This window comes from Dendropsophus ebraccatus, chromosome 9, assembly GCF_027789765.1.
Source record: "Dendropsophus ebraccatus isolate aDenEbr1 chromosome 9, aDenEbr1.pat, whole genome shotgun sequence".
In the NCBI taxonomy this organism is placed as follows: Eukaryota; Metazoa; Chordata; class Amphibia; order Anura; family Hylidae; genus Dendropsophus; species Dendropsophus ebraccatus.
The window spans coordinates 16,605,963-16,630,008 of NC_091462.1; the positions used below are offsets into that span (position 1 = coordinate 16,605,963).

The window sequence follows — 24,046 nt, forward strand, 5'->3', positions numbered from 1 at the left end:
TAAACGACTAAAGATGTAACCTGACAGGTGATTCAAAGGGTTAAAATCACCCAGGAAAGCTGTAGACAAGAATTATGTGACTATGCTGCTCCACTTTTGCAACTTTTTATTTTGATAAGATATGTAGGTCTTACAGAAATAGACTCTCTCTACATTAAGGCTATGTTCACACAAGGTAAAACTACGGCCGTAGTTCTCGCTGCAGAACTACGGCCATAGTTTTGCGGTGCGTAACAAAAGCCTTATGTGCAATGGGATCCCGACCGGAGCGTACACACATCGTATACGCTCCGGCCGGGATCCCGCACGGCGCCGGAAAAAACTGACAGGTCAGTTTTCTGTGGCCGGAATTCAGTGAATTCCGGCCACAGAAAGCCCTGTCAGTTCACAAAGTGAAGCGAGTGGCTCCGGACGCTCGCTTCACTGTGGGCTATGGCAAGCTCTGATGCGGGCCCGCGCTGATGCGCCCGCATCAGAGCTCTGCGGCCGGAAAGATCAGGTACCGGCCGAGGTGATCCGGCCAGAGACCGGCCGTTCCATGACCCGGCCAAGGTCACGGAACGGCCGGTCTGATACGTTGTGTGAACATAGCCTAATAGGGAGAAGCACTTTCTTTGTTACGTAGCAGAGACAACCATATTATGTTAATGAGTCTGGAAGATGTCCAGCAACAAAAAAAAATATTTATTTTCATTAATGATCCTGTTTCAATAGTTGATATTATTACATTTTTCAAAAATATTAGATTTCAAAATGATGGTACTGCTCTGTGCTACGCTGCTATGGTGTTGATAAGAAAGCTATTTGTGAACAATACAGTACACTAAAAAGATCAACAAACTCAACCTAAATATTCTTTTGTAAAATATGAAAGCCGACTGGGAATCCAAATGAAGAATTTGTCATTGAACTTCAGAGGATTTAACCTCCCCCTCACACAGCCTACAGGAATGACGATTTGTAATTGTAATCTAATAAAACTGGTAAACATTTATATTTTGCGAGCAGTTGGTTTCATACATCAGACGACCACATAGAGATAAGGAAGATGAGGCGGCTCCAAATTCAGCCCTCGGGGCTTCGCAGTCAAGCTGTCTTGGAAATAATTAGAGCCAGGATTACTGGTTAATTATTATTAATTAGAGAAATTATTGGTAGCCCCTGAGAACCAAGCTTGAAAACTGAATTTTGGGTAGATTATACACCATACTGTGAAGTGCTTTATATTGTATTTGTAACTTTTAATAGACATGTATGATGCTAATGCTGATTACAATTTACGTAATTGGGGGTGGGGGGAACCCAATGCTTTCCATAATTGGTAAAAAATGTCATACAGTAAATTTCCAGATTTCTCGACACAGAAGCAACTCCTTAGTTATGTTTTTTTCTATGGGAGAGAGGACACAGTGACAATAACACTTAATGTGCCCTCTTTTGCAGCCCAGACTGGCTGGTGAGAACAAAATGATGTAAAAGGGGCCAGTCTATGAGGCCCAGGGGACCTGACAGGAATCCTTATAAAAAGACATCAATATTACAAATGGCACCTTGATGTAATGCCCTATAACAGACTATGCATTGCACTTTTTTGGGATCTGATGAAGGGATTATCCCCAAAACGCATTATCCTTTATGCTCTATTTGCACAATAAATTGCCTTTTCAATATCACATTGTTTCCATAGAATTCTTGCCAAGGCAGCGCCTCATCGATGGTCAGTAACTCTTCTCCATTTATTGTACTGTCGGATGGGCTCTGCCCCGGCACACTGCGTGACAGGTTCCCTTTAATTCATGGGCTTCAGAAAATTGTAGCCGCTATCATCTTCTATCTACGCTTCCATTATTCCTTCTATGTTCATTCACTACTTATTTGTCAGTGGATATATTTCTAGACATTTATATCTACAACATACGACATATACAGGTATACAGTAACACATATAAAATGTAATATGTTAAGCTGTTTACTACTTTTTGTAAATTTAACTTGCTTTTAACATTTTTTTATACTCACATACGTCTCCTTTCAAACAGACAAAGAAGCACAATTATTGCAATTTATTGTGAGTTTCTAACAAGGGGGACTTAAAATTTGAAAAAAAATAAATAAATAAAGTTTTTTTTTTCAAATGATATAGTTCCCCCAATAAAAGTTAAAATCACCCCCTTTCCCATTTTATATATGACACATAAAAATAAATAAATATACATATTATATATCATAGCTAGTGATGAGTGAGTAGTATTCGATCGAATATTATGCTATTAAAACTCTCAAACTTAGAGATGAGCGAGTAGTGAAATATTCGACTTTCGAGAATTTGAATCGAATAGTCACCGATATTCAACTATTCGAACAAATATTCAATCCCATTATAGTCTATGGGAAAAAAATTTGAGGCACTTGGAAATCCAAATTTAACCACTTGGAGGTCACCAAGTCCCCCATGAAACCTCCCTAAAAGATTCCAACACCTCCGATATGACACTTTGACATCAGGGGGAGCATGCCTGGGTGCACCCAACACCCCAAAATCGCAGTATAATGCCACTCTCCGCAGTTGCGAAGGAAAAATATTTGCGAGCGCTTTGCGAACGTTTATGGCAATGTTCACACATTTCCTTTCAGCGTTACATACATAATTCAAATGTGCGTCCGTAGAGCGTCACATTATTTGCGCCTATCACGCATTACGCTGTACGAACGCTAGGCTGCAGCAGAGCAGAGATTAGGCAACTGGCACTATAGGTATCACGTGCCTTTTACTGGGCAACTGCCACAATAGATATCACGTGCCTTTTACTGGGCAACTGGCACAATAGGTATCACTTGCCTTTTACTGGGCAACTGGCACAATATGTATAACGTTTATGGCCCTTAGAGGGCTAAACAAGGGACACTATAAGTCACTTGTACACACAGGGTACCGGAATGAATACAGCTGCTGCTGCTGCTATATCATCTATGTCTTAGCACTGAGAAGTGCTTTGGATTCAAAGATTACCTTTTTTGCTGGATCTTAGCCCTGAAAAGGACTTTTGGGTTTAGTAGTAATCCTGTCTACCGCAATATTCAATCAAATACCATCTCGATCGAATCGTATTCGCTCATCTCTACTCAAACTCTCAAAAACGCAGTAAAGATTTGATCGGCCCTCCCACCCCTTGGCAAAGTGGAAGTAAGAAAAAGAGGTAAAAGTAGATAGACTAAAGAATACAATGAATAATTGTATTATATGGAGGGATGACTAGTTTGATGTTACATAGTTACATAGTCAATACGGTTGAAAAAAGACACATGTCCATCAAGACAGATATTCATATATTTATGGTTCTGAACTAAGCAATATTCAAGACAATAGATAGATAGATAGGAGATAGATAGATAGATAGATAGGAGATAGATAGATAGATAGATAGATAGATAGATAGATAGATAGACAAATCATGGCACATGATTAGAACCATGTATATCCAGGCTTTGTTCTATAATAGAATGTATAGGGAATGTTTTCCCCATTATTCTTAATCCCACAGGCCATAATTAATCAGCAGCGATCAATATTATACATTACATGTGGTATAACCCACTTACCAACAATAGTTAATGCAGTGGCTTTTGTTAATTCCTTCTTCATTGACTCTATTACTTCTAAATTACTGCCATCCAGGCTACATCTATTTATGGTCCCGTTACCAGAGCTGATCCAATATAACTTGTTGTCGGTGTAGTCTATCGATAAACCTGTAAATACATTAAAGAGATTAAATATTCCGGAAAAAAATAACATCTAACACAATTACAGGACTTATTAAGTTACTTTGCAATTGTACATAAAACATGATGCAAGGAGCACATTGACTAAATGTTCAGGGAAAACAACTTTATCAGTAATGTAATCTCTGTGTTTCTGGTTCGCTGTAACATCAAACAGACATAATCAATGCTGAAATGTGCTTATTAAATCATAATAGTTGTATGGGCTTCAGGAGTATTACCATGCTGGGAATAGATAGATAGATAGATAGATAGTGTAGAGAGTCACCGCAGCGCTCCAGAATATTTCAAAATAATGTGACTTTCTGGCAGGAAGCTTACTGGGTGAAATAAAGATCACATTTCTTTGGGGTCGACCGGCTTCCTGCATCACTGGAGCGTGCAGCTGTCCCCTTGCCGACGGCGTCCCTAGCTACCAGCTAACCGAGTTGCAAGCGGCGCGTTGGCTCATTCATTTGATGTTGCCACAGCCGGGGCTTCCCCAACCCCGGCTGTTTGGCTCAGGTGCAGCCTATGTGTTTGAACTGACTGGCAGCTGACACCGCCAGTCAGCAAAGTACAGTGTTTGGAGCTGGAGTCTCAGCCCCCAATAACACCCTGGGGCTAGGACTCCGGTCTCCATAAATACACTCCTATGTCAGTCCTTACTTGCTTGCGAAAGAGCCTCGTACCCCAAGTGTATCTTGACCTAGAGATCTTCCCTGATTGTTATTCTGATTCCCTTGTCTTCTGGCATTGACTGTTCACTACTCTTTGGATTTTGAATTTGTACAGCACAGACCGCTAGTTGCGGACCCAGACCCCTGACCTTGCTGTTCTTCTGTTTTGTTTGTCTGTTAGGCTAGGGACTGTCAACCAGTTGTCTGCTGCAGCCTAGAGCAGTCAAGGCAACTAGGCAAGGACAGCAGGGCCAGTTAGTGCCAGGGCATCACCTGTCTCATGTTGTCCAGTTCCCTAGTTCCAACAACGTTATTTTGAAATATTCTGGAGTGCTGTGGTAACTTTTACACTTGACCAAAGCCCATTGTGGTTACGTACGGGCACACCACTTGGCACCAGCTACTTCATTGTGTGTGCAGCATTTATACTCTTATAGACTAGATAGGTAGATAGATAGGTAGGTGAGTAGGTAGATAGATAGATAGATAGATAGATAGATAGATAGATAGATAGATAGATAGATAGATAGACATGATGAAGGCTAAAAGGTCTGGTAAAATTATTAGTTTAATGCATGCATGATAAATGGATTAAAAAATATAGCCAATAGATGAATATGCAATAGAGAGATAGAGGAATATGAATTAGACAAATAGATAGAAAATAGAGATCTAGAGATATATATATAGTTAATAATAGAGGATATTGTGACTATTTACACATAGCACTTTAGGTAGATGATTCCTGGAAACATTATAACGCTATAACACTCGGCTGGTGACTATAACATGGCCACCATTGTGTCCTTTGAGTAAGAATTCCTGGTAGAAATCATTTGCCATAACATTTATCCCGCTATAATGATGCAATTTGCAATTAAGCAGAACATATTCACTTCCCATTTGTTAGAATTTCTAAATGAGCTCTAGTGATATCTTAAAAATGCCCATTAAAAATAATGACAGGGAAATGGGCCTGCGCCTCCAGCAACGTGTGATCTACAAGAAAACGCAGAATCCAAGCAGACAGCATGATGCCGAACACGTGTGTAGACTCTAAAGCCATCTACAGATAAAAGGCGACATGCGTGATCCTGCTGGCGCGGCTGACAGCGCAGAGACTTAATGGGAAAATATTTATTTTCCTCGAATTATAGGCTGAGCAGATTATTGTATCTATAGAGTCCTAATTAATTGTCCATCATACCGTTTCAGGACGAAGATGCCCCAATGTATGGCGCCATAATTACCGCTAGACGTCTCGGATTCCATGTTTTCTTGCTAGACGGGCAGAGCTCTAGAATTATTTAACTCTTGGTTTTACACTAAGCAGCATTAAAGCATGCATAACTCCTGTAATTAAAGCATCCCAAGATATATTACAAACAGCCCGGGCAGATTTAATTGGCAAATAATACACATTCATTATGAGATGGAGCTTATTAGAGTTTTTCATCACTGTCTGGGTTTAGCTCTAAGGCTGATATTAAAACATGTGCACGCCGTCTCAATCCGATTCCCCCCCACCCTACATATACACACTTGGCAAAGTCATCATTGCTTCCAAGTGAACAATTCTCTGGACATTTCAGTACACACAGCTCATTAGCCAAAATCAGTTTCCAGGTCAATTTCTTTTACCACTTTAATTTCCACCGTTATGTTAATATCTCTTGTAGGGATCTGATTAATTTCATATAAAAAAAATTATATAATATGCAAATTAGAGTATGTTATCCGCATAGGGTTGTGTGTAGGCGAGGCGTCAGATAATGGGCAGAGTAGACAGGAGCAAAAAGTTTACAGGACTCAAAAGTAAATCAGGCTGTTCAACTATTTTGTGATCTTTTACTTCTAGACCCCTAACCATGACAAGGGGGCATCCTCTATGTTTAGAGGAAAGAAGGTTTAACCATCAGCACAGACACGGATTCCAGTGAGACTATGGAACTCTCTACCACATGATGTTTTTATGGCTAATTTATCAAATAGGTTCAAGGGAGGCCTAGATGCTTTTCTTGAAAAAAAAAAAAAAAAAAATATTACAAGTTATGGGCATGAGATTTCTGGTGATATGTTGATCCAGGGATTATTTTGATTGCCATTGGAGTCGGGAAGGAATTTTCTCCCTGTGATGGGGCAGTTGGCATCTGCCTCATAAGGATTTTTTGCCTTCCTCTGGATCAACACAGAAGGGTTTCCCTAGGTGCAACCTAATGGACTCTTGTCTTCTTTATTAACCTTATTAACTATGTTAATATGTTATATTACTATTTTAAAGTAGTTTTTTGTAACAGCAAATATTTTAGTTAAAAGAGATAAACAAATTGATGGGATATCCACAAGGTAGGTCAAAAATCACTGATTGACCGGATCCTGTTCACCACCCACACTACACAGTAAAGAGGACTGGAAGCAGCTGTTTCCACTTACTGTGTAGTGGTCGGACCTGGTTACTGCAGTTTAGCCGCCATCCACTTAAACGGGAGCTTAGCTGCAGTTACATTGCAGTGCAAGCCTTTAGCTGAAGGGTAGGGGTGGCGGCCTATCCTGTGCATAGGCAAGCAATCTGTTTTGCCTGAAGAACTCATTTAATAGCTTATTTTAAATCACTTAATGCATTATGAGGCCACGTTCACACAATGTATTTTTTCACTAACAGCCCTTTTCTGCAGGATTGCAAAACAGCCGCTATTTAGTGAAAAATCAAACAACATTGTGTTTTATGGAATCCCGGAAGAAGTGTATATACACTGTATACACCCCTGGCCGAGATTCCATGGGGCTGCACTTAAAACTGACACGTTAATTTTGTGGGGCAAAAATTGAAAAGCATTCATTGAAAATCGGCTGCACGAAATTGACAGTGCAGACAATGTAAAGTGTGGCTCTGGCCATTTGATTAGAATGTGGGCAGATCTGAATGTGCCCAAATTTAAAAGAAATGAAGTTCATCTGCAGGTTGAACTTCACAGACAGCAGCTGTTCTGTGACACAGCATGTGAACATGGGCTTTGAGTGCGCTGTAAATGTTAGCCTCCTCTAATGTCATTAAAGAGGCTATCCCAGGCTTAAAAAATTACCCCTATCCATGGTTCAGATGATAACTGCCTTATTGATGTACTAATGACAACGTTCAGCCCATTTTCATGCTTATTCAGATCTTTTGTGGAACTGTATATTTGGAAATGGACTGAACATGGTCAGAAGAAAACTACATTGATCTAGTGAAATCATTGGAAATAACTTTGGGATGTCAAGGTATATGGCGGCATACCATTCTGCCAGTATGTCAGATTATCCCCCGAATGTACAATAGGCTAGTTATTTTATATGAACATAGTCTAACAGGGGAAAGTAGCATTTTCTCACAAGTTAAACCCTTTCAAACATTGGTAAACTGCCAATTTGTCAGTTGTTGGTCAGATAGTAAGATAGGGGTGTAAAACTTGCAGCCCCCCCGATTGTTAACAATTCCCATCATGCGTGGACATCCAGCGTTTATCTGTCCAGGCATGATACGTAGGTTTGCAACAGTTAGAGGGACGCAATTTGACACCTCTGCTATAGGAGTATTGTAAGCTTACATTCTAGGAGCATTCTTTAAGACATCTGGAAAATAATTAAATAAAATCATGAACTTTTGCCTTTGGGACAGTGTTTCGAGTTTTCTGGAGTGTTCCTTGAATATATTTTTACTCTTTTTTGGTTAATTTTTTTAAATGAAAAGTCATGCCCCTTGCATTCACATTGAGCATAATGAAGACAAACAGTAATGGCTGCATGACCAGGAGTGGTAAAATATTTATTCAAAAACATCAAGAGAATAGACAGAAATGCTGCTTTTCTAAAAGTAATTTGATATATTTTTCATAATTTTCCTTTTTCCAAAAATGTAGACTTTGCTACATCATGCATAAGGGATACAGTGTAATGCCACAAAAAAAGAAAGAAAAGAAAAAGTAATAACTACATTTTATTCCAGTCAATTCAAATCACATTGAAACATTACGTAAGGATTAAAATTGATGGGTTTATTTTCATGTTATCCGCTGGGACTGAAGGGGCTGCCGGCTAATATAAAGCCCATAATATATGACAGAGCCATAGGTGATATACAACACCCAGCGCTACCCTGGTACAAATGCTCTACTGATTTGTCCCATGTTTATGATATACTGTAAGCCCGTTTTGTTCTTAGATCAAAATATCATAAAACATGTGACTCAGATATATCATTATTTATTAGGTGACAGCTAAATACAAATCATAAAGTCGGCTTCTTGCCGGGGAAGATAATAGAAAGCTATAATAAATCAGCATTTATGGAGCCTTAACCATCTCAGAGCTAAAATGAAGAGGAATATGAGCATGTGGGTCATACAGAATACAGCATTGTAAAACAATTGTCTATATAGTCTTTGCTGTATGCCAGATTTGCTTTAAATGGCTTCCAGTTATTACTCGTAAATATGTGCTTTAGTGTAAACTATTAAACTTCTATGACTTTTTAATGAAAACAGTAGTCGTGATGTGGTGGGGATTTAATAAGACTTTTGTTTCATATTCCAGTTTTAGGCTATGTTCACACACTGTAAAATAACGGGTGTTATTTTATTGGGGAACTATCATCAGGTTAGACTGCTGATAAGTCCCTAAAAATTTATATTTTTGTAGAAGCTTTTTTCTTTATAGGCTGCATCTTTCAGTTAATAGTTTGTGTTGGCTGACCTGTGGGTGTTATTACATTAGTGTAGCCCATTCCTCTGATGTACTTATCCAATTGAGCACTACCTGCATTTGCTATTTGTCTCTAGAGAAAAGCGAACCAAATTTTATTAACCTAAATTTATTCCAAACTTTTTGTAAAGATGACAAATGCACAATAAAATTACCATTAATATAACATAAAAAGTGTGTGCTCATCTGTCCGTGCTGTCCTCCTATGGGTCTCTGATGTGTCCAGCCACCTCCAGCTTGCCCAGCCAACTACTGACTGAGATGGGACAGCTCCGCAGCGGGGTGTCACACCATAGACAAAAGTGACAGCCCGCTCAGCCAATCACTGGCCGCAGTGCTGTCTCATCTTATTTAGTGATTGGCTGAGCGAGCTAAAGATGGCTGCGGGGGACACTGGAAACTGGAGAAAAATGGCACCTGGAGAGCACGGACAGTTAACTAAAGATGAACCACACTGAAACAACTAAATGCCTGCAATCATTTATCTGTTTTAGTGACGGTCATTTAAAGGGAATCTATCACTACAATTATGCTGCCTTAAATGAGGGCAGCGTGAACTAGTCACAGAAATGCTGAACAGATCAGTGTATTACTTGAATTATTCTATTTATCCGTTCTCCTAATAAGCAGGAGAATATGATTTTTGCCGAACCACTCCCCCTGCTCCCCAACTGCTAATTGACAGTTGACTATACACAGCACAGATAGATAACTGCCAATCAGAAGCTGGTGGACGGGGTTTTCTGCTTCTCATGAATATCCAGGAATACTGGGCTCATGCACACAATGTAGAGTATTACTTATTGTCCATGTTATTCACAAGGATATCTCATAATCAGCTGCACAGAACGATGTAAGTGATACATCATTCTGTTCAGCTTCTCTGTCACTAGTTTATGCTTCCCTGAAATAGGACAGCCTAAACCTACTGACAGAGTCTCTTTAAGGTTCAGTGCGGACAAACCTGAACTTTTCCTCAAAGTTCACTAAACCTGCAGAACCAAATTTTTTAAAAGTTTGCTTATCTCAAAGAAGGGGTGATAAATGTATCATCACTGGGGATCCCACTTCTGGAACCCTACCGAATACTTCTGTCCTTAATAAAATGTTAAAATAATACAAGAAAAAAATCTCAAATACTGAATTATTTGGGATGATTGAATACTTGCATGTTACTGGACCTATTTAAGATAATTTACCATAAAGAGGTTTTGTGTAACACCTTCTCCTCAGCAATACATAGATATATGTTCCTACTGCACATACCCCGTGCAGTAGGAATGTATATATACGTTCCTTATGTAAGAGGGGTTTGATGTGTGCGGGACCGCTGCAGTGAGAGCGGCCCTGCATACATTAGTGTCCCGGGAGCCCAGCATAATGAGAAGCAGCAGCCATGAACCGGGGTCCCCATCACTTGTTCCGACGGGCGGAGGTAAGTCCCTTACCTCCGTCCTGTCGGATGGGCCATCTATACATAGAGTCTGCTCTCAGGCAGGCTCTATGCATAGATCGCCGATTACACTGATCTATGCCAAAGATATGTAAAATAAATAAATAAACTTGTTATATATTATATATCATAGCATGCGTAATTGTCCACTCTATTAAAATATAACATTATTGTTCCCGTACAGTAAACCGGGGGGGGGGGGGGGGGGCTGAAGGATTGCTTTTTGTAAAAAAAAATTATATATCAGAAAAAAAAAAGCGATCAAAATTTTTGTTACATCGATGTGATATTAATAAAACCTAGAGATCATGGCGCAAAAAATGACAACCCAACCAGCCCTGTAGGTGAAAAAATAAAAGTGCTATGGCTCTTAGAAGGCGGGTAGGAATTAATTTGACCCGGACATCTGTGCATCAATGGGCTCGGTCTTGAAGGGGTTAAAAAAGGACCATGCATGTAAGCCATCTCAAGTATGCCAGTATATACAGTATGTAAAAGGACTGCTTGTAGGGCAAAACTGTCTACATTGATACAGTAGGTTATGGACAAATTTAGAGATGTCTCCATTAGGAAAGCAATGAAGAGGTCGTACCATGCCGCCAATCCCTGTCCTTATGAAATATCAGGACATATAGACATCATAGAGGAAAGTCCTGAGTTTCGGACACCCCTTCATGAACCAGAGCAGCTCCCGCCCTGGTGGAGTCAACATTACATGTATTACATTGTTGCTTCTCCATCTGAATCTTTGCCTGTGGCCAATATGGGGAAAACGAGCAGCTGCTCACTCTGGCTGTAACAATTGACTGATGGGAACTGGGGAAACGCATAGAAAATCCTTAATGTTTGTATAACTATTATTTTATAGAACTTTAATATTAAAACCGCATAGTTCCATATGTGTACCGGCTCAGTGTTTCCTTCAGCGCTCCTTTCTGTCATAAATCCCAATTGGCAATGAAGGGTCTAAAACACCATTGTCTATGCAAACCAATTTGAAATGTGATCTTATTGCATCTAAGTAGAGGAGGAAAATAAAGCTGATGGGAATTTAAGTTGTGTTTATTTTCAACATCTATAAAATACCGCGCGGCACAAGTGTAATTATGAGCGTTGGCTCCGAGGCGATATATATACAGCCATGCATATATAATACGAAGGGTACGGCTAAGCACTGACTGGATCATAGATGCCTTCACACAGTGTGCTGGGAGCGCTCGGCTCTTTTTAAGTTATGGGATAAATCTCAAATCTCAGTGTAATCAGTAGCAATAACCAGCTTAAGATAAAGGCTTGGATCTGGGATAAATACAGAATATATTCAGATAAATACGCCGGGGGAAAGTGGATGCCGTATGCAGAAGGATTAACAAAACACTTGTCCATTTCATCATGTTCTTCTCCATTCAAAGGGTATATTGCCTTAAATAGGTTTCATTCTTGAATTCTCATCTACTGTATATCAACACGATACAGTAGGAATAAAATACAAATATAAAAAAAAAGGTTGAAACTGTTCTTAAAATAACCTTCTTGTTGATATACTGTGTCTAACAAAACGTTAACCATATGTGTGTAATTCAAAGTGCAAAATGCATATTGAAGATGCCTTAAGGCTTCTTCTAGGGTAAAAGCTGCAATACCAAGCACAGCCAAGCTCTATTTCTGGAAGATAGCAACTATATTTTCCAAATTTCAGAAAATGTTTTACTTGGTATATGTTATATGCATCTATCCGTGCTGCCAGTTTCCCATTGTCAATCACATGTGCAGTGCATACTTACCTTCTGCTCTGTGATCTGGTTCCTAAAAAAAGTCATGCCTGGACTGACAACGTCAAATAGGTGTGTCTGTGACATTGTCTGCGCCTGCCCTTCTCACCCTCTGATGCTGTATTTTCAGATAACAACCCCGCCTCCTCCAGAATGATTGACAGTGAGAGTATGCGGTCTGTGGCCTGAAGACACAGCATTGGCCAGAGAGTGGGGTGGTCACAGACAGTGTCACAAACACACTTCTGTGTCACTGTCAGCCCAGGGATAAAGAAAGTTTTTTGATGAAGAAGCTGGATCGCAGGGCAGCGCAGAAGGTAAGTATGCACTGCTTGTGTGATCGGCAATGGGAAACTGGCAGCACAGATATATGCATATGTCAGGTTCCCTTTAAAACTTACAATGAGGAGTGGGGTTTCTATTTGAAATATTTTTTAAAGTTTTGAAAGTTTTGAAAATATGAAAGAAAAGGGTAGACTATTTACCAACAGGTTCTTTTTGATTCTGAAAGAGGATCTTGCTGTTACTTCCGTCCATATTTGCCATATTTATGCTGTTTCCATCCATCCAGAATATCTTCCTTTACAAGAAAAAAGAATGAAATATGTTACATGACACAAATACGCATTGAACATTTCCAAAATGTCAAAACTGATGTGTGGCCGAAAAAGTCCTTCTGTCGATTTACAATTTTGTTAAAGTAAAACTCCAGTATTGGGCTAAAATGATATAAAAATCAGTAAAAGGCAAAAGAAATTTCTCCTATTTGAGCAAATCGGCTAGACGGTCAACCCATCTTTCAAGCCAAAAAAGAGTAATATTTCTCTGGGCAAAAAAGGACAATTCTGTCTCCTCCCTCCAACGTCCCTAACCAGATGGGCAACAACAGTTTGTTTTTAACAGGGAAAATTAAGAAACAATGGCTTTTTATACACATTATTAAAATGCTTCCCGTTGCTCTTCCACAGCATCTAGTGTACCACAAAGAAAAAATGCCACAATAAAGTATATCTGTTGTTTGTAAAAACTTTCAACATGTGATAAAGACAAGTCGAAAGTTTTGATCGATCCGGGTCTAAGTGTTCCGATTGGGAGAGCGAACAGAAATAGGATCGCACTGCAGCCATCCTCTCCCCACTCTGTGTTAGAAAAAAAAATAGTTCCATAGACTTACATTACGAGCCTGACTCTTTTTTCTAACACAGAGCGAGAGTGGACCACGCTGCAGCCTGTATTTTCCCGCTCGTTCTCCTAATCGGTATGGGTCTAAACACTCAACCTGGACTGACGAAAACTTTTGATGTCTCTATGACATGTCAAAAGTTTTTACAAACAACAGGAACATGGTTACATAGTTACTATCCAACTTCAATCAAGGAGGGGATGGTACACTAACTTTTTTGTATGCACAGAACAGATGCAATGCTACTTTAGTCATTCTGTTTGTGTGATCTTTTTCCTATCTGTGCTGTTCACTGAACGCTGTCCCCTAACAGAGATTTTCTCCTAACACCTAACTTATTTTTTTTATAGAGACTCTGACATCACCCCTAGTTTATGTTCCCACAATAGAAAAGTGACGGATGTCCTTTTAAAGCCCTGGAAGACCGGGTGGGTGAACGTCACCTCATTTAAATTAGAACCCGGGCACATTCGGGTGTGCCCACACTCTAATTAGCCATAGACCACAACGTAAAGTATGGCCCGGGAGCCATACTTTACATTGTGTGCACAGGCTATCTTGTGCGGCCGCTGATTAATGAATAGCAAACGCACAAAATAGACCTGTCAATTGTTTTGTGCGGCTGCAGAGAACCCCAGCAATAATGTGTACAGTGTGTATACACTACGGCTGTGGTTACATAGGCTGCAATGTAATCGGCTGGTGTCATTAAACAACGTCCGTAATTGCAACCTGCACTGGCCATTGTTTAATGATAAAATACGTAGTGTGAACTTGTCCTTAGGCTGCGTTCCCAGCGTTCTTTCTTTTACCAACCTTCTTAAAAAATTTACTTTCAATTGTTGCATTAAATCGACTTCAGTCAGTGCTGTGACCGAAGCCCGGTCCTGACCTGAGTGTTTTATTTAGTTGAGTCATAGGAAGAATCTGTGATGCATTGTACAAATGCAGGCCTCCTCGTTCTTTGTAAAATTTGTTAAACCTCAGTTATGCAACTAAAATATTGCTAAGGTTAAGTTCTGACAAATGTCAAACAATCACTAAAAGCCGAAAAAACGTGCATTGCGACTAAGTACAATGTAGGGGGAAAGAAGGAACGGGGGTATTGTTAAAGTCTCCATTAGAACACGGTATGTTCAAGAGAAAAAATGGGATTAACAATGAGGATGTTAAAGCCTTTAATCATAGATATTTGCAGTTTCTGGAACAAGAATAGAAAAATATCTAGGTGGCCAAATATTTGCATTTTTTAGCCAGTAAATAACAAGGATCCCTGTTATTATTGGGTTAGCGGGTGTTTTATAGGTAGTTAGAAAAAGCAAGAGCGTTGTAAAAAAAAAAAAAAATGAAGTTTTTTTTTTTTTTTTTATGCAAGAAAGGCAATCCATTATTGGCACATGGATACATTCAACATTCAAAAATAAAAACCCTTTCATTAAAATCCTACAAAACATCTGCATCTTAGCGTGCGAGAACCATCACAAATAATGATCTATTCTGAAAACAGACACTAGGAGGATAGAGATCCCATTGAGAGTCAAGTGTGATTTTGACATGTTATAATAAGTCAGGAACAGAACAAAAAAATAGAGAGTTGCTCTTCAAATATCCATCATTACGGGGATAAAAAACATCAAACAAGTCAGCGTTAATTATATAATGTGCCAGATCTCTCCATTTGGAACAAGGATATAGCTCATTAATCGGTGACTCAATGACAGATCATCAAAGTTGTTAAAATACACAGAGAAAAAAAAAAGTCTCGAAATACACACTGGCAATGTACTTTCTCTTTGAAGTTTTTTTTTTTTTTTTTAATAATTGATTTTTGCACCTTAGTTTTGCCATCTGGGTGGAAAACTTTAATCAATACTAGTTTTCGTGACTATAATTTTAGCTCATCAGAAAGGTAAAAATGTCCCATGTCCATGGAACAGCTCCCACTGTGTTTGACTGGAGGTGTAGGTAAGTGTCATCAAGTGTCACTCCCCAAGTGGTGGGAGAAGGCAGCTGGGATTTTAGTGTTTAATCCCTATGGATGAATAGAGTACGGTCATGGGTCTAGTGTCAAGTGTCAAAAATGTATAGCCAAGGGATGGTGAAGGTCCAATGTTTTTATCTTCTCCCCCCCCCCCTATTTTTTCCCCTAACCCCTTTAAAGAACATATAGGGTTTCTTGTAAGTTTAGGTTCACATCTATGTTGAAGCTCCAATAAGGGGGCTCCGTTGTGTACTTTGTTTAAACATCGGGTCCGGGCAAGACCAAAAATATGCTACAAGCAGTAGATCTTTTATGCTAAATAAGTGGACACCAGATAAAATATTCATGGACCTCATTAATAGGATCTGAATGGATTTGTTGGAGCTGTTGGTGTCCATTGAGCAGCTCCATTTTGCGGCTTTGAATAAAAACCCAGAATGAAGCCTAATGCAATTCTAGCTCTTTATAGAACAGTAAAGATAATAACACTTTACCCCCTGATCGGGTGAACGGCCAGGCTCTGAGCCTTATCAATCCCATGGATGACTGATGTCTTCAATGACCCGTCCAATCTGGCCACATTAATTTGAGTTTCGTCAAACTCAGAACTAATCCAGTACAAGTTACGGGACACCCAGTCCACCGCTAGTCCTCTGATACTATGGAGATCTGTAAGACAGACAAGAACATAAAGAGGGAATTATAACCTCAGCTCAATGAAGATGTTCCCGCACAGCTTACATAAAATTCAATTATCACTTTATTGTAACCAAAAGAATCTGCACGACTGTAATCTTATTCCCGATTGGCTCTTTGGGAGGACATCAATAATCATTAACGTCTTACAGCAGAGGAAGCTTAAATCCTCCAGCAATAATTATCATTAACTTACACTTACGGTCAATAATAATTCACTGGAATACATGGAGGGAAAAGTAAAGCCTGGTCCTATAGGTTCCGGCCATGCAAATTAAGACAGCCAATTTGAGCACTTTGGGTATTGCTTAGAAATTGTTCTGTCAAAATTTCATGTTCGCACAGCGAAAGTCTAATGACCGCATGGGGACGGAAACGCGTGTCGCCAGTAAAAGCCAAGCTTGCAATAGCCATAGTAAAGACACAAGGAACATTACTGTAAGCCATTCCTGAATGAATACCAAACGTGATGTATTTTATAACTATGCATATTGTTATACCATGTCGTATAATGTAATGCAATTGGAATAGTGGCCCCCCCGCTGGAAAATTCAAAGGAGATTAGACAAGACTGTAAGATTTCATTACAAAGCACTTTTTGAAATAAAATCCATAACAAGTTATACTGATGCTTCTTTATGTCTATTAAGTGATATCATTTGGTTCCCATTCATTTACATTATTACCACTGGGAAATTGTAGTTTGGACCAATATTACAACTGTAAAGCGCATTATGTGCAATTCAAAGTAATTCTATAAATGATATTGTTGGAGTAGTTCATTCTACAATTACCAGTAAGGCTATGTTCACACAACGTCAAAAATAGAGAAAAGGCGGCTGCTTTTGCTATTTAAAAAAGTCTGCTATTGCTGCAATTTAACTAACTGCAAAGCAACGCATTAAGGTCAATAGTAAGATGGATGTCCAATACACACAATGTATTGAATAACGGACGTTATAATGATCATGACAATTATTTTTGGACGTTTTTTGCAAACAGCGGACTTTTTTTATTAGTTGTTCACACACAGTTCTTTTTTTCACCGTTCTTTCTCCATTTTCACTATGAAATTCAATGGACTTTTTTTCAATTAAGCCGCATCCAAAGGCCAATCAGTATCCCCAAACTAGAACAATGTACCCACAGCCGTCAGGGGAGGCCAGACAGCTAAATGGTAGCAAGCATAATGGCTACTTTGGGGCTCTGTGGCTGAAGAGCTCTCAAAAGTGAAGAATAGTTCAGGTATGAAGGTGGGTAAGCGAGAAATAATAGCTGTAATAAGGTTTGGTACAGTAGCAGTATCTATTCTTGGTAGTGTGAGCTTAAGTCGGAATTGGTTGACCTGTAGGACTGTAACATAGTCTGAAAAGTGTGGCCTAGATCATTGGGCCCGTATTGTATGCAGAGTAAATCTGGGAGCAGGAGGCTGAGCATAGTAAACCAATTATAAGTTAATTTGAAACTGCTGTGAGGAGACCTGAAGATAGACCTTAGTGAGGCCTAAGGGCCCTATTCCACCGGACGATTATCATTCAGATTATCGTTAAATCATACGAATCTAAACAATAATCGTTTGGTTGAAATACAGTTAACGATTAACGACCGAATGAGAAATTGTTGATCACTTTATAAGACCTGGACCTATTTTTATCGTTGCTCGTTCGCAAAACGTTCTCAAATCGTTCGCATTGAATAAGACGTCGTTCAGTTGTTCGCAGTAGATACGAATGCATTAGCAAAGAAATAGCGAAGAAAAAACTATTGCAAAAACGATCATAAGTAACGATTATCGTTTCATGGAAATGAGTAAACGTTTTCAGGTCTTTCACAATAGCGGTCGTTTGAGATCGTTAATCGTTAACGATTATGCGAACGATAATCGTCCGGTGGAATAGGGCCCTTAGGCTCCGTTCACAAGGAGCAAAACTGGTGGAATTCCGCCGCGGAATCTATGGGAGTCTATGGGAGGCTTGCGCACCTCCTCTCTCCGCGCTGGAGAATGGACATTTTCATTCGCCAGCGCAGAGAGAGGAGGCACACGAGCCTCCCATAGACTGTCATTATGACAGGGAGGCTGGGGGGATCTCGTGGCGGAATTCCGCTAGTTTTGCAGTGCCTAAGGCCTCGCTAAGGTCTGTCTTCAAGTCTCCTCACAACAGTTTGAAATTAATTTATGACTGGTCTACTATGCGCCTTATGGCGCCAGTAATGAAAAGTCACATACTGGACAATAATTTAATAATATTGAAGAATAAAGAACAATTAAAATAAAAACCTCTATATTTACTGGTCAATCCCTCTCTGTGCTGCACTTCCTTGTATCCTTGTCGAACAAAGACTTTCCCACTCAGTCAATCAGTGACGGCAGCCATGTATAACATAGAAGGAAGTGGAATGCAGCAGAGGATCAACACTGAGAAAATGGCGTCAGCAGGGGAGGAGTAAGTGGGTAAGTATAGTTTTATTTATTTATTTATTTTTGTTACTGCTTTGTGAGAACAGTTAGACTGGTAATAAATTATCAGAAATACCCCTCTAAGATTAACAACCACCTGGACTGAATATTTTACAAGTCTTGTTTAACTGGAGCACATTTGGTCTTCAGTTTTTTTTATTAACTGGAATAAAATGTGCTAGTGGTGATAGAGACAGATTCCTATTCTTTATGCCTGTACCTAGTTGCAGAAAGTGGACAATACCCCCCTTCCCAAAACAAACAAACAAAAACACAAAACAAATGAAACTGTCAGGTATACCTCCAGAAATCACTGACTCTAGGCCCGTTCCATTTATAAAAGCACGTTTGATTGTCTGGGTCTTCACATCGGTCCAATATAATCTCTCTTCTACAGAATCAAAGTCAACAACAGTGACATCATCAATATCTGGGACTGTAAAAGCCGTAATAAAGTTAAAATATGGATTATCTATGTCCACTCCTCGTATCTCCGATCTTCTTGCATAGATCAAAAATTTCTTCATTTCTGCAAAACAAATATTTTAATAAAATTTTTGGGGTTTTGGAAAGCTGGAAGAATATTTGTCAAATTACAGCCTTTAGAGTAAAGAGGTTTTATAATATATATTTAAAAATATATATTTAAAATTCTACTTAATTTTCCGACAAAAAAAAATTAAAAAATAATATACATATATATATATATATATATATATATATATATATATATATATATATATATTATTTTTCTATTTTTTTTTGTCGGAAAATTAAGTAGAATTTTAAATATATATTTTTAAAGATTCTCCAGTCTTCCAGTACTTATCAGCTGCTGTATGTCCTGCAGGAAGTGGTGTATTCCTTTCAGTCTGACATATAGCTCTCTGTTGCCACCTCTGTTCGTGTCAGAGCAGTGGAATTTTTTTTTTATTTTACACAAAAATGGGTCACTCATGTTACTTCATGAGGTTTGTGAGAAAGTATGTGTACTGGCAACAGCAGGGTCACAGTTCACAGGGGAAACCAGGAAGTAATCAGATTCATGGGTAAACAGATCGCTGATCTCAGGGAGACCAGCCAACTGATAACACTGACGGTTGCCAGTTAAAGCGCTCAATGCAGTGAAATCCTGGGTGCATTGCTCCCTGGGAAACATGAATCTACAAAAGAAGAGCCTGTGGAGCCTCATTTAAGAGTCTCAAAACAAAGGCTAGTCCTGTGTTTTCAGACTCTTAAATGAGGCTCCACAGGATCTTCTTTTGCAGATTAATGGGGAGAAGATCACTACAGCAATGTCAGGTATTATACTTACAAACGGCACATTTGTCCTCCGTTACATTTATGTATGTGGTACACATCTAATTTTACCAACTTTGTAAGTCAAGCCCTTTTTATGGAGGATGAAGAACAATTTTTTAACATGGTATTGGAAAAACACTTATTTGATGCTAAAATTATATTCTCATCCAGGGAAATGAAATTATAATTAAACAAACACAAAAGCCTAATGTACTATAGGAGCCCAGGTTCATAAACTATCACATACAGCACATGGTGTTATCATGAATAAAGTCAAATTACAGAAAATAATTTCATAATAAAAACACAATTTTCTGACGTCTATAAACCAGAGCTGTGTGTTCACCATTGGAACCCATGCTTAATATTGACCAGAAATAGGCTAATTGTGTAGTTATCTTCCCCAGCAGAAGCTTCACATTGGCGGCTATTGGAAAATAAGCATGACAACTGGGATTTGTGCCTGTAAGCTATGAATGGACAGGGATGGATCACACAAATGACAGAAACCTGGCTGAAATATTAACTCGCCCTGAAATGCCTTTTAAATTCTAAATATAACACTAAATGCCAAATGAGTTTGTTTGTTTTGTTATTATTGTGTTTTAAAAAAAACCCATAAATTTAAATGCTGATAGAACTGCATAAAAAATAAAACTAATCAGTAGAAATTAAATCCAATAAAGGAACTGTATGTTTAAATTATTTTCCCAATCACTTTCATGTAGGGAAAACAATCCTTATCCAATTTATCCTTTGGTTTTCTAAGCAGCAGGTGTCACGTTTGCAGTCACCAGTAGTACTTATATGTTGGTGTTTTTACTTATTTAAAGAGGTAGTGTGGCGCTAAAGAATTATTCACAGAATAACACACAATAACACACGAGTCATCAGCCGCTCAGCCGCGATTGGCTGAGCATAACTGTGCTCATCCAATCGCGGCTGAGCACAGTTGTGACGCGGCGGAGGGGGGACCGCGGCAGGGATTCGGCCGTCTGTCCGAAGATGACGTTTGGCACAAAATGACGGACGGCCCTCGACACGGATCAGGTAATGTATAATGCACCAAACACTTCTGGGTACACGGGCGGGGATGGTGGGACACGGGAAGGGGGCGATTCACAGACATAACATACATTACAAAGTTGTATAACTTTGTAATGTGTGTTATTCTGTGAATAATTTTTTAGCGCCGCACTACCCCTTTAATTATCTATTCATTCACTCCTTCATTCATTCATTCATGTATTTATTTTTTTTTTGTCAATTTCAGAAAATGTTAAAGTCTAATGCTACGTTTACACGTACTTTTTTTTTCATAACGATCAGCGTTTAGACGGTACGATATATCGTACAGAAATTCGTTTTGCGATCGCCTAAAGCCTATCTCACACATTGGTTAAATCGGTGAATGACTGTTCACATTGAAGGATCTGCAAATTTTTTGCAGAACCTGCTGAAAGATCAATTGTTGTTAGTTCGCTGCGTTTACACGTACGATTATCGTTCAAATTTGACCGTTATCGTGCACATTTGCACGATAATCGTTCCGTGTAAACGCAGCATTAAGGATAACAATTAAAAAATTATGTATATTTTTCCCTTTGAATTTTATTTAGTTCAGATACCCCCCCCCCCCCCAAGGATGATGTTTGTACAGAACTAGGTAAACTTGGCTGTCACCCCCCTCCCCCGCCACAAACACACACACACACACACACACACACAAAAAGTATGGAATTGAAGCCTAGCTACTATAAAGAGAAGTTGATCTGTTACAACATGTGCAATCTGCATGTGACATGTGTAGTTAACTATGAAAATGACACACAAGGACTCCTGTCAAAAAACAGGTGCCCTTGCTCCTTTATTAATTGGCCAGCAAGCTGGTCCACCGAATATGTGTAAAAATAAATGGATACAGAATCACTGCCTATTTCCAGACTGGCACTCGGCAAATAGTCTGGCAAAGGTATAAAGTATATGCCTGGTATACAGAACATACCTTGACGCTCAGTAAGTAAAGGAACAAGAACTTCTCTCCTTGACAGCATACCTTGATAGTGTACTGTTTGCCCCCAGCAAATCCACATTTAATACTAAACAAATTTGCTTTATTCCAAATTGATTTATGTACATACTACTCAGGAACATTTGTAGTTCTTCACATTGGACCCCAACGATTATAAAACTATGCCATATGCTAGCAATAAGTCATATTAAAAGGGGGAATTTCCGAGGAGACGGGTTTCATATGCTGCTCTTGAAATCCCACCTGTGTCCACTACACTAGATTTATTGAGAAGTGCACACTTCTCAATGAATCCAGCTAAGGTTGCCTGTATTTTGTATAAACTGTAATAAAGTAGGTGCATTTGGAGGCCATGCCTCCTATATCAAATGCTAAGTCACCTTCCAACCCATTGGACACTACAGTGTAAATTGGGGAGAAGTCACAAAAAATTGTGTAAAAATTTGCGACTTTCCTCCAGTCTGTGCTAGGTGCAGCCCTTGATGAGTTACCCCCTAAATGCTGAAACTAAGCTAAATCTGCTGTTTTTGACACAATTTGTCCCTTAAAAAAACTGTTGTGAAAATCATGTTTCCTATATGTGAAATAAATCTTTAAACTAAGATGAAATGCATCTAAAAAAAATTCAGCCATTTGATATTCCTGTGTCGAGTACAAAGGACTCCAAATTCCGCCCCATGTTTTTCCGTCTAAAAATAGTGTGTATAAAGTGAGATGAATTTATAGAGCAGCCGTAGTTTTATCACTGTCAGTGTAAAGCTAGAACACAGGGCATTATAAAGCAATATTAGCATAGCAGTGATAAGGTCACAGACATCTGGTGGAGATGCAACCTTGGGACATACTCTCTGCAACCTGATTGACACACAGACTAATGATGCTGGGTTTTCGTGTTCTGTCGACTTTCTGCTGCCAAGAATTCTGTAGAAATGATGAATGCATTTTTTGCTCTAAGAATAAGAAATTGCCCTATTAAATGTATACATTTGATATTGATCTGGTATGTCAGACAATGGAAACTGATCCAGAACTTCAAGTGTTACAGTAGGAGCTCTCTTGTATGAATCTGTAAAATAATTTCTATAGAGTGACATCAATCTGTAATATGGAGCCTCTGCTTGATCCCATTTGTAAAGGCAACAACAACAACAACAAAGGCTTGATCCATAGTTTGCCTTTGTAAGCTGTTACCCAGCCATAATGCATTGTTTCTAATAGAATATACACTACTGTAGTACAGCATGGTACAGGTGAATGCACTGCCTGGCAATATGGCAGCCTATGGAGTGCCTAAGGATTCATACTATGGACCTGGTGGGGCTCTGTGTGCATTGTCCAGGGCCCATGTGTAGAGATGATCGAACATCGGGATTTTGCAGGTTCGATCGAACTTGAACGTTTTCGAACCTGCATTTGATTCCCGATGCCTTCCCATGGGGAACGAGGAGACAGCCCGAGTAACCCCTGGAATTCCGGGATACAGCCTAGGAACGGGAAGGCATCTGGAATCAAATACTGCAGGTTCAAAAGTTTGATTGAACCTACAAAATCCTGATGTTCGTGTACCCATGTACCTATGTGTAAAAATAGGCATAGAACTGAAAAGGGTTGTCCAGCAAAAATCTTTTTCTTTCAAATCAACTGGTATCAGAAAGTTGTATAGATTTGTAATTTACTTCTATTAAAAGTCTTCCCGTACTTATCAGCTGCTCTTTGTCATGCAGGAAATGTTGCTTTCTTTTCAATCTGATACAGTGCTCTCTGCTGACATCTCTGGCCAAGACACAAACTTTCCAGAGCAGGAAAGGTTTTCTATGGGAATCCCCCACAAAAAAACCTTTCCTGCTCTGGACAGTTCCTGTCTTGGCCAGAGATGTCAGCAGAGAGCACTGTATCAGATTGAAAAGAAAGCAACATTTCCTGCATGACACAGAGCAGCTGATAAATGTGGGAAGACTTGAGACGTTTTAATAGAAGTAATTTACAA

At 39.2% G+C, this 24,046-nt stretch overlaps 1 protein-coding gene across 1 annotated transcript in view; it reads right to left on the bottom strand.

Annotated features, from left to right (window-relative positions):
• The window catches only part of LRP1B (LDL receptor related protein 1B), a 631,601-nt gene that overhangs the window by 328,213 nt on the left and 279,342 nt on the right, over positions 1 to 24,046 (bottom strand). Inside the window, exons 27-30 of the mRNA XM_069982660.1 lie at positions 19,027 to 19,254; positions 16,066 to 16,240; positions 12,893 to 12,987; positions 3,601 to 3,750 (exon numbers count right to left, since the gene is read on the bottom strand). Coding sequence (XP_069838761.1) covers positions 3,601 to 3,750; positions 12,893 to 12,987; positions 16,066 to 16,240; positions 19,027 to 19,254 — 648 coding nt within the window. The remainder of the gene's footprint in view (positions 1 to 3,600; positions 3,751 to 12,892; positions 12,988 to 16,065; positions 16,241 to 19,026; positions 19,255 to 24,046) is intronic.